Genomic DNA, 12,226 nt, shown 5'->3' on the forward strand with positions numbered 1-12,226 from the left:
TATAGTTAAAGCAACTGCATTCTTATTTATCTGTAATTGATAGTTGAGAGAACTCAGGTAAAGGGTTAACTTGTAAGCAAGAAATCCTGGGAGAAATGTACCACTATTCGAGTTTGGAATAAGTCTTCAATTTAAACATTTTACAAAATCAGAAAATTAGTACATTAAACAAATTTGCAAACTTCCCTTATTTACTAAATATCTCTGCAGCAGTATTATTGTTAGAGGTATCTAAACAATAAAAGATACAAATGAGTAAAATCTTAATTCTTATATATTTGTCCAATATAAAAACTCACCCCAGCCTGATGGAACAGTTTGTTTATTCAATATTGTTGTTAAGACTACTTTAATCTCCCTGTATATTAAACTTTGAAAGGAATTATAATTTGTATTATTTCTCAAAACATTGTATTATTACTGTCACCGTGAAGGAAATCTAAAAGAAATTGTAAAGTAAAGTATTAATGTTTAAAGCGGTGTCGAGAATTAAAAGGAAAACTTGGTTAAAACAGCTGTAATCATGCGCTTCAGGTTGTGTAATCAGGTAAATGTAAATTTTCATATTTTATAATGTGACTTTTGATGCTTCAACATTGTAATTGGTAATGTTGGCCTAGCCTCCATGAAACTATTTAAGTGGCTGAAAAAAAAGTAGGCTGACTCCCACGCCTATTGGTGCGTGAGAGAGAGAACAAGAGGCATCCTGTTTGTTAAAAATGGTAATATCAGCTGCAGAAACTAGCACAAAACATGTGTGGAAATGGTTGGTTTTGTAGTGGAAAATAGAATTGCCTTCAACTCACTGTGATGCATCTAAATTGGTCCTAACATGAACCTCCTTCCCACAGGTGACTTTATCTGAAGTTGGGCCTAACATGTTGTACAGAACTCACTGCATCTGTATTGGTCAGCACTCTAGGTTTTGGATCTAATCCAGTTTCCAACTGCCTGAATAAACAGGGCTTTAAACACTTTTTTAAACAAATAAAATCATCTTGCCAAATTCCAAGAACAGGGACAAGGGCAAGGCAATGATTTATTCGGCTGTCTGTTTGAGCACATTGGGCATCAAAGCCAAACCCCATCTTGAACTCGCTTGGTTCTGGTGGAGGTCACTGAATAGTGATCAAGAGCAGGAACCTTGGCCACTTTTCATATCCCTAACCCTGGCCAGCTGAGGCTACTTGTAGAGCTCATACTGCTGCCTGGCTGAGATTAGCTAATCTCGGTGTATCGATGGGATCAAACCTGGTACAGTACCTGCTTAGTGTGTGTGGTTGAGCTGTCCACTGCATTAAACTCTGAAGCCAAACTCTGATTTATTTTTAAACCATTTTGTCTTTGCTTTTCTGTGCAAAATTGTTTGTTCAAATCCAGTAGAATTCACCCTTGCACAAATGTAAATGGATTGAGTTGTTAGTTGAAGTAAACTATCAAATGTTTTTTTTCGTAATTTATCTTCATTTCTACCCTCTACCCCTGCCAAAAAAAAGCCTGATTACATCTACAATTTTCCTTTTTCTTTCCTCCCACTGGTTCAGCATTTCCATGGCCATATCCTGACCCTGCCTTAAGCAGCTGGGACTCCTATTATTTTCAATGGCATATTTGAAATTCCAATAAAATGAGATTGTTTTAACATCGATGCTGCTGCATCACTAGATTTAACATCAGCTATCCTACAAAAGCGAATATCAAGGGACCTCTACCATAAATCCATTGTACTTAATGCAGATGTTTGTTCTGTTCCTGAATTTTCCCCATTTATATTACATGTTTTCCTTGGAGTTCTTCTGTTAAAGATCTGCACTGAGTCTGGGCATGCCTTGTGCAGGATTGTGATTTACACATCTGGTGCCCAACCCCTCCCCCTCCCATCCCCCCCACACCACGCAGTCTAAAACACAGTCAGTTAATCTGCCATAGAGTGTGTACTAGATACTGATGAGACGTTCAGAATCACTTGACTTGGGTGCAAATGACAAAAGGTGTGTGTATATATACAGGCAATTTTTTTTGAAATTGTAGCATACTAAGACTGGGTAAATGGAAAAAATGATAAAACCTCAAATCAAGGGCTAGAAAATTCCACTTCTCTGTTCATCAACAGGGAGTATTTTAAAAAATAAATAAGAGTCTAGATCCCAGATTCTTTTGTTTCCTTTAGTGCTCTCTTGCCTTGATCTGTTTTTAGCTTTTTCATACCTCATGGAATTGCTTCTTTCCTAAACCAAAGGTATGTAGAATTATAGACTGTTCTGGCATAGAAACTGCCTGTTTGGTCCATCGTGCCTGCACTGATGTTTACTTCAATTCCACACTCATGCTTGCTCCCCAGCTCCCTTAATTTTCCTCATTTTCAAGCAAACATCCAATTCCCTTTTGAAAGAATTTTAGAGGCTGCTTCAACAATCAATTGTGGCACAAAATTCCACATCCTAACCACTTTGTGTGTAATAACCACTATCCAGATGCCCCAGTCTCCAAATCTGCCATCTGTATTTTCGTATCCTGTGCTGGCCTTGTTAGCACACTCAGCATGCTTGCATTGTGATATAAGAAATACACTATCAGTGTTTGTTTGCTGGTCTGTGCTGTGATTTTGTTTTCAAAGTGGAAATATAATTTAAAACAAATTTGGAAAAACCTTCAATTAGTGTCTTGTGCCTCTGCTCTCATAGGCATAAAGATTTCCATTTTCTGAATTGGTCTCTAATGGGCCTTGAGGATAGCAGAGGCACAGGTTAGTTTATAGATGTGGGAGAGCGACAGAGGTAGGTTGGCTTAATTTTTCCAAAACCTGGAATAAAAGTGCCTGTGACGTAATGTAGTGTGTGTAGCATAAGGAACATGGTACATTGCTGTCCGGAATTGGAGGCCAAATATGCTCTGATCAGTATATGTATTCTTGATTATTGTTCGTGATGGGTGATAATAGTGACTACCACAACAATAAAGGCTGTAATTAGATGGAATCTTATTCTCTTTTACCCCCCACCCCACAAGAGCAGTTGTAGGAGACTGCTTTGATATGTATCTAGTAAAGGGTGTAACCTGCTAGACGGGGCTGGTCACAGCTTCTAAATTTTACCAAGAAAGTGAAACCACAAAAATGTCTGGCCCTGGCAGGCATAATTGCATTGACTTTCAACATAGTGTTTAGTTTAAGAACAGCTGCATCTTCAGGACTTATATCTGCAGCAGGAAACAATTTATCCCAGAGACTGAGAGCTTAGGATCCCCACCGGGTGAAGCTATATAGAGACACCAATGGGACAGGCAACCAAACTCATCTCTTACACTGGTTTGTGGGGCTGAGGTGCTCATCAGTAGCTAAGTCTCAAGTGACAGATAATTTGAATAGAATGCAGCACTGAGCTGCATGTCTCAGCTCCCACAGCCTAGCCTCTGGAACACTGCCATTTTTCCTTTTAATACAGCAAGCAGAGGGATATTCAGCCAGATACTGAACCAGAGGACGTTTCGATATGTTTCCCTTAGATCTTCTGCAAGGCGGTTAACTAAAAGCCCCCATTTTGAGGACGTTGTGGCCTTAAGAAGCCTGTTTAAGGTTTGTGTAGCTGTTACTCTAAAATCTCTACAGTGACTTTCAGCATATTCACAGTAAAGTGGCAACCAGCTGAATGCTGACATAGTTTCAAAGTCGTTGGCGAGCTTTCAGCTGTCTAAACACAGTGTTGGATGGAGCCAGATAACCTATTTTGAGAAAAATCACATTGTGCAGTGTGCAAGCTGGTTGGTTCAGTAGAATTGTGGTTTCAGAAATGCCCTGGAGCTAGGGAGTATTTGGATTGTACAAGTATACTGTCTGTGTCTGTATTGTGATTGTTCCCCTCTTCCATTGTGTATTTTCCCTATGACTTTTTAAAAAAGAGTTCAGATATATGTAGGTGATGCAAAGCTTCATTTAAAATGTAAATTGTAATGTGTTTTGTTTCAGTTGTACGATGTTAACTGGTACGATGATCCTTCCTGTACTGATGACACTGGCCTTTCAGACTTCTAGCTGTGAAGGTATGGCACAGTAATGACTGGATTTTAACCCTACTCATACTGAATAAAGTGGGATACCATGCAGTTTTAAAAAAATTGTTGTGAATAGTTATTAAATGGTCAAAATGTTTGGATATGTAGCAATAGAAGCAGCGAGGGCTTCACCTTCTCAGTGTCTGTCATCAAAGTGAATTTCGAGGTGATCTAATCCATTTGTTGGGTCAGTTTATGTCATTATTTGAGCAGTATAAGTGAATACTTGGATTTCTTAAATAATCTGGTCCTAAGTTCTTGCTGCACAGCTATTCATATTATTAAAATGGCTCATGCAGGGTTTTACCAGCTGTTGGCCTGCATGTGTCGGAAGTGGAACCGGAATCTCCGAGGTGCTACTCAGATTAGCAGCTCCTGATCAAACAGCTTGGATGTCCAGTTGGATAACAGTTAGGATATCCAAGTTTTCATATGGAGACTGACCACCTGATGGTATTTGCTCCTTGTTGATGAATGAATGGTATCTTTGCTTTGTTAACTCCTTCTTCCAGGTAAGATATGGCACATTCCCATCCCTTCCTTCTTGTTAAAGTGCATCTGCCCTAAGGTCAGGGCTTCCTACAGCAGCACAGTTGAGTCTGGAAATTGTCTGTTGGTTATCCTTGGTTCACACCTCAGCTGCATAGTTCTGTGGCACAATAATCAGTGCTCCAATGACCAAACTGCCATTTCAAGTTGTTACAATCTTGCTTTCGATGTTGTTCAAAAGACAGGTCTTATTGTACAGTTGCAGTGATCTGTGTCTCTGTTGGCTTTGCTGTTTGCAGGGGGCATTGTTTTTAACAACAGGAAAGGCATCAGGCCGTATGTGGCTACTTGGCATCAGCAATTGAAACCATCGTGGACTTTATACCCTTGCAGGTGTTAGTGGAATATGAGCTCCAATGACCTGTGGATATCTGCAACTGTGGTACCGAGCCATACAGATGAAGAAAGTTCCAGATTCATGCTGGCATGCTGATCTTAGCCAGTGTGATGAAGGTATTTCCATTGGCCTTGGCTTTTCCAGGCTACGGAAGGAAACTGTTGCAAGAATCCCTACTCCTATATATTATCCAGTGAGTTCTGCTGGAAGTGTATGTGAGTGAACATTGGGTAAGAACAGAATAGAGCTCTCGGTTGCGATACCTTTCCCATCTCGTGATCAAACAGCTTGACAGAACTTGGGTGTCCAAGTCTTCAAGTGAAGACTGATCACTTGGGAAGTTGCCTGAGGGTGCTGCCTCTTCGCCAACCCAGAAATCTTGTCGTCAATTGTAGTATCTCCATCAGCCTGGCTGAACTTGAATGACTGACCACAGACCATCAATTGAACCTGGGTCCTTGACCTGTGTGGCTTAATGTCACACCATGCAGTACTGCCATACCATACTGTAAATTATTAGTGCTAATGTCATCTGTTGTGATTGTGTAAAACCCACAAAGGTCCATGTAATGGTTTTAATGACCGAAGCCAAGTAGACAGATAGTCACAGCCAGAGTTCTTTTCTGTTAGTGAAGCAGGGTTAAATTCAAATTGCTTTTTACAGGGTAAAATATGCGCTAAATCAGCTGGTGTGTTTAAATGGTCTGCTATCGAAATAAATTTGGGCCAGATTTTGCTGAAAAAATAACGGCGTCTGAACGACATGCTGTTATTAATGCGCAAATCGGCCAGCAACTTGTCACGAGGAAGAGATACCCTGTGAATTGTGAATTGCCACAAGTTGCTGGCTGATTTGTGCAGCTTTGCAAAAATGGCATCTCGTGATTACCTTCCCTGTGAATTTCATGAAGTTGTTACATTTGCACATTAATTGCCCATTAAACTTGCCATAGAAAGTTAAGTCTAGTAATTATCAGTATAAGTAGCCTTTTAACAACGTGATCATTAATGACTGCCGATCAACCTCTCAAAAACAGAAAATGCTGGAAACACTCAGCCGGTCAGACAAGTTAATATTTCAGGTATTGACCCCTCATTAGAACTGTAATGTTAACTTGTATGTTCTCTCCACAGATGCTGTCTGACCTGCTGAAGTGTTTGTCATTTTCTGTTTTTGTTTCAGATTTCCAGCATCTGAGATGGCAGTTCTGTATAAGCATCAAAAATGGGACGTAATAATTTGTGTATATCAGGGCAGTGTCAGGAATTTGCTCCTATTCAGTGTGCGTGTATATAGATTCTATTGCATTGGTTAACATGTTTGACAGCCCTTAACAAATGACCATGCATAACTATTACCACCTCTGGACATCATTATAAAGCCATGGTGCTTAGGATCCTCTCTTTTCCATTTATGTTTCTGAAACTAGAATCTTGGTTAGAGTTGCCAACTCTGGTTGGAGGCATTCCTGGTGGTGACATTCTGATCACATGACTTCTACAGATGTTATTGGATTTACCTTTTTATAAAGGTTGGGTCCCCTGTAGTTTGAGTATTTTTGCTTGTGGTTTCGTGCCAGTAGCAGTTGTGCGCCAAGATCCAAGAACCAGGCAGCCTCCCTTGAGCAGGCTAAGAGGGGAAATCAACGGTGGGATAAATTTTGAGTCCACCGGTAACGAATGGTAACTCAGTGAAATTGCACTGACAACTAATAGTAAAGTGGTAACACTCAGATTCCCCTCATAACTAAAGAATACAATAACTTAGATAGTCTATATGTAATTGGTAGTAATAGGTGTAATGCCCCGATATCCTACCTGTAGCTAGTAGTAATCCTATAACCCGTTGATATTCACCCTGACACCACAGCCAGAATCCCCCTGTACTGCACAAGGTGGGGACAGGCTCCCCAGTCGACGCCACTTTTAATAGGCCCTATCTCCTTTGGACTCTGTCTGGTTTGGACTCTGGTTCTGTGTGACAGTGACAACTCTGAACTGGGAACCTCAGTCAGAGCTGATCTGTACATGGACTTCGCACGTCAAAACCACCAGGCACAGACTGACCTGAACCAAACCAACAGATTGCACAAAGGGCAATTCTCACAGGGCACATCGTCCTGAACTGAGCTCAGCTCCAACATTCCTAAACTACTCCCTGAGTTCAGACTCAAAAAAAGGAAAGTTTTCATAGAATTATTGAAATTACAGCACAGGAGGAGGCCATTTGGCCCCTGGTCCTGGAGCTCTTTCCTGTAACTCCATTTTCCTCCCCCCCCCCCCCCCCCCCCCACCAAGAGCTTTTTATATTCCTCCTTTTCAAATATTTATCCTATTACATAAGAAATAAGAGGAGGAGTAGGCCATACGGTCCCTCGCGCCTGCTCCGCCATTCAATCAGATCATGGCTGATCTTTGACCTCAACTCCATTTTCCTGCCCAATCCCCATATCCCTTGATTCCCCTACAGTCCAAAAATCTATCTATCTCAGCCTTGAATATATTCAATGACTCAGCATCCACAGCCCTCTGGGGCAGAGAATTCCAAAGATTCACAACCCTCTGCGTGAAGAAATTCCTCCTCATCTCAGTCTTGAGTGGCCGACCCCATATCCTGTGACTTTGCCCCTTTTGAAATTAAGTTTTAGTCTCTACCTCAATAGCCACATGTAGTAACTTATCCCACGGTCTAATAACCTTCAGTTGAAGAACTTTCCTCCTCCCTTCCATCTTGTTTCTTCCAGTGTGAATCTTTAGTTTCTGTTCCCTAGTTCCCCATTTGCCCACCAGTGGAAACAATCTTTCGCTATTTACATGCAGTAAGGTTCCCAGGTTTCACTCACCCATTTACTGGCTGCTCCTCTCTCGACACCGCTCCCGCTCGTAAAATTGTAGAATGGTTACAGCACAGAAGGAGGCCATTCGGCCCGTCGAGCCCGTGCCGGCTCTCTGCAAGAGCAATCCAGCAAGTCCCACTCCCCCACTCTTTCCCTGTAGCCCTGCAAATGTTTACCCTTCAAGTACTTAACCAATTCCCTTTTGAAAGCCACGATTGAATCTGCCTCCACCAGCCTTTCGGGCAGTGCATTCCGGGTCCACAAAAAAGTTTTTCCTCTTGTCGCTTTTGGTTGTTTTGCCGATCACTTTAAATCTGTGTCCTCTGGTTCTTGACCCTTCCGTCAATGGGAACAGTTTTTCTCTATCTACTCATTCTAGACCCCCTCCTGATTTTGAACACCTCTATCAAATCTCCTTTCAACCTTCTCTGCTCTAAAGAGAACAAACCCAGCTTCTCCAGTCTAACCATAAAACTGAAGTCCCTCATCCCTGGAACCATTTCTGCACCCTCTCTAAGGCCTTCACATTCTTCCTAAAGTGCGGTGCCCAGAATTGGACACGATATTCCAGCTGTGGCCGTACTAGTGTTTTATAAAGGTTCATCATAACCTTGTTTGTATTCTATACCTCTATTTATAAAGCCCAGGATCCTGTGTGCTTTTTTAACCACTTTCTCAAAGTGCCCTGCCACCTTCGCTGACCTGTTCCCGCACCCCCTTTAGAATTGTACCCTTTAGTTTATATCGCATCTCCTCGTTCTTCCTACCAAAATGTGTCACTTTGCACTTCTGTGTTAAATTTCGTCTGCCACATGTCTGCCCATTCCACCAGCCTGTCTACGTCCTCCTGAAGTCTATCACGATCCTCCTCACTGTTCACTACACTTCCAAGTTTTGTGTCATCTGCAAATTTTGAAATTGTGCCCTGTACACCCAAATCTAAGTCATTAATATGTATTAAGAAAAGCAGTGGTCCTAGTGCCGGCCCTTGGGGAACACCACTGTATACTTTCCTCTAGTCCGATAAACAACCGTTCACCACTACTCTCTGCTTCCTGTTACTTAGCCAATTTCGTATCCATGCTGCCACAGCCCCTTTTATTCCACTGGCTTCAACTTTGCTGACAAGCCGATTATGTGGCATTTTATCAAAACGCTTTTTGGAAGTCCATATACACCATGTCAACTGCATTGCCCTCATCTACCCTTTGTTACCTCATCAAAAAACTCTATCAAGTTAGTTAATCACTATTTGCCTTTAACAAATCCGTGCTGGCTTTCCTTAATGAATCCACACTTGTCCAAGTGACTTTGTTTATTTTGTCCTGGATTATCTTTTTTCTAAAAGCTTCCCCACCACAGAGATTAAACTTACTGGCCTGTTGTTGCTGGGTTTATCCTTGCACCATTTTTATAACAAGGGTGTAACATTTGCAATTCTCTAGTCCTCTGGTACCAGCCCCATATCTTTTTTTATTCGTTCATGGGATGTGGGCGTTGCCCATCCCTAATTGCCCTTGAGAAGGTGTGGTGAGCCGCCGCCTTGAACTGCTGCAGTCCGTGTGGTGAAGGTTCTCCCACAGTGCTGTTAGGTAGGGAGTTCCAGGATTTTGACACAGCGATGATGAAGGAACGGCGATATATTTCCAAGTCAGGATGGTGTGTGACTTGGAGGGGAACATGCAGGTGGTGGTGTTCCCATGTGCCTGCTGCCCATGTCCTTCTAGGTGGTTGAGGTTTTGGGTTTGGGAGGTGCTGTTGAAGTCTTGGCAAGTTGCTGCAGTGCATCCTACGGATGGTACACACTGTAGCCACTGTGCACAGGTGGTGAAGGGAGTGAATGTTTAGGGTGGTGGATGGGGTGCTGATCAAGCGGGCTGCTTTGTCCTGGATGGTGTCGAGCTTCTTGAGTGTTGTTGGAGCTGCACTCATCCAGGCAAGTGGAGAGTATTCCATCACACTCCTGACTTGTGCCTTGTAGATGGTGGAAAGGCTTTGGGGAGTCAGGAGGTGAGTCACTCGCCGCAGAATACCCAGCCTCTGACCTGCTCTTGTAGCCACTGTATTTATATGGCTGGTCCAGTTAAGTTTCTGGTCAATGGTGACCCTCAGGATGTTGATGGTGGGGGATTCGGCGATGGTAATGCCGTTGAATGCCAAGGGGAGGTGGTTAGACTCTCTCTTGTTGGAGATGGTCATTGCCTGGCACTTATCTGGCGCGAATGTTACTTGCCACTTATGAGCCCAATCCTGGATGTTGTCCAAGTCCTGCTGCATGTGGGCACGGACTGCTTCATTATCTGAGGGGTTGCAAATGGAACTGAACACTGTGCAATCATCAACGAACATTCCCACTTCTGACCTCATGATTGAGGGAAGGTCATTGATGAAGCAGCTGAAGATGTTTGGACCTCGGACACTGCCCTGAGGAATTCCTGCAGCAATGTCCTGGGGCTGAGATGACTGGCCTCCAATAACCACTACCATCTTCCTTTGTGCTAGGTATGACTCCAGCCACTGGAGAGTTTTCCCCCTGATTCCTATTGACTTCAATTTTACTAGGGCTCCTTGGTGCCACACTCAGTCAAATGCTGCCTTGATGTCGAGGGCAGTCACTCTCACCTCACCTCTGGAATTCAGCTGTTTTGTCCATGTTTGGACCAAGGCTGTAATGAGGTCTTGAGCCGAGTGGTCCTGGCGGAACCCAAACTGAGCACCGGTGAGCAGGCTATTGGTGAGTAAGTGCTGCTTGATAGCACTGTCGACGACACTTTCCATCACTTTGCTGATGGTTGAGAGTAGACTGATGGGGCGGTAATTGGCCGGATTGGATTTGTCCTGCTTTTTGTGGACAGGACATACCTGGGCAATTTTCCACATTGTCGGGTAAATGCCAGTGTTGTAGCTATACTGGAACAGTTTGGCTAGAAGTGCGGATAGTTCTGGAGCACAAGTCTTCAGCACTACAGCCGGGATGTTGTCGGGGCTCATTGCCTTTGTTGTATCCAGTGCACTCAGCTGTTTCTTGATATCATGTGGAGTGAATCGAATTGGCTGAAGACTGGCTTCTGTGATGGTGGGGATATCGGGAGGAGGCCGAGACGGATCATCCACTCGGCACTTCTGGCTGAAGATGGTTGCAAATGCTTCAGCCTTATCTTTTGCACTCACGTGCTGGACTCTGCCATCATTGAGGATGGGGATGTTTGCAGAGCCACCTCCTCCCGTTAGTTGTTTAATTGTCCACCACCATTCACGACTGGATGTGGCAGGACTGCAGAGCTTTGATGTGATCCGTTGGTTGTGGAATCACTTGGCTCTGTCTATAGCATGTTGCTTCCGTTGTTTAGCATGCATGTAGTCCTGTGTTGTAGCTTCACCAGGTTGGCACCTCATTTTTAGGTACGCCTGGTGCTGCTCCTGGCATACTCTTCTACACTCCTCATTGAACCAGGGTTTTACCCCTGGCTTGTTGGTAATGGTAGAGTGAGGAATATGCCGGGCCATGAGGTTACATGTTGTGCTGGAATACAATTCTGCTGCTGCTGTTGGCCCACAGCGCCTCATGGATGCCCGGTTTTGAGCTGCTAGGTCTGTTCTGATTCTATCCCATTTAGCACGGTGGTAGTGCCACACAACACGTTGGATGGTGTCCTCAGTTCGAAGACGGGACTTCGTCTCCACGAGGACTGTGCGGTGGTCACTCCCACCAATACTGTCATGGACAGATGCATCTGCGACAGGTAGATTGGTGAGGATGTGGTCAAGTAGGTTTTTCCCTTGTGGGTTTGCTCACCGCCTGCCGCAGGCGCAGTCTGGCAGCTACGTCCTTCAGGGTTCTGCCAGCTCGGACAGTGGTGGTGCTACCGAGCCACTCTTGGTGATGGACATTGAAGTCTGCCACCCAGTGTATATTCTGTGCCCTTGCTACCCTCAGTGCTTCCTCCAAGTGATGTTCAACATGGAGCAGGACTCATTCATCAGCTGAGGTAGGACGGTAGGTGGTAATCAGCAGGAGGTTTCCTTGCCCATGTTTGACCTGATGCCATGAGATTTCATGGGGTCCAGAGTCAATGTTGAGGAGCCACTCCCTCCTGACTGTATTTCACTGTACTGCCACCTCTGGTGGGTCTGTGCTGCTAGTGGGGTGGGACAGGACATATCCAGGGATGGTGATGGAAGATTCTGGGACATTGGCTGAAAGGTATGATTCTCGGAGTATGGCTGTTGCTTGACTAGCCTGTGGGACAGCTCTCCCAATTTTGGCACGATTCCCCAGATGTTAGTGAGGAGGACTTTGCAGGGTCGACTGGGCTTGGTTTGCCGTTGTCGTGTCTGGTGCCTAGTGGTCCGATGCAGGTTGGTCAGTCAGGTTTTATTCTTATGACTTTTTTCTAAGCAAGATTGTACAACTGAGTGGCTTGCTAGGCTATTTCAGAGGTCAATTATGAAT

At 43.9% G+C, this 12,226-nt stretch overlaps 1 protein-coding gene across 2 annotated transcripts in view; it reads left to right on the forward strand.

Moving 5' to 3' along the window:
• Window positions 1–12,226, forward strand: part of LOC137323667 (activin receptor type-1-like) — a 101,801-nt gene that overhangs the window by 21,661 nt on the left and 67,914 nt on the right. The window contains exons 1-2 of one of the 2 annotated variants that reach the window (XM_067987434.1): window positions 3,457–3,574; window positions 3,965–4,038. In XM_067987434.1, the coding sequence (XP_067843535.1) occupies window positions 3,972–4,038 (67 nt within the window). In that variant the 5' untranslated portion in view covers window positions 3,457–3,574; window positions 3,965–3,971. Of the gene's footprint in view, window positions 1–3,456; window positions 3,575–3,964; window positions 4,039–12,226 lie in introns of those variants that run through there. The other variant, XM_067987433.1, reaches the window with a different exon arrangement.

The sequence above is a fragment of the Heptranchias perlo genome, chromosome 7 (genome assembly GCF_035084215.1).
Source record: "Heptranchias perlo isolate sHepPer1 chromosome 7, sHepPer1.hap1, whole genome shotgun sequence".
Lineage (NCBI taxonomy): Eukaryota > Metazoa > Chordata > Chondrichthyes > Hexanchiformes > Hexanchidae > Heptranchias > Heptranchias perlo.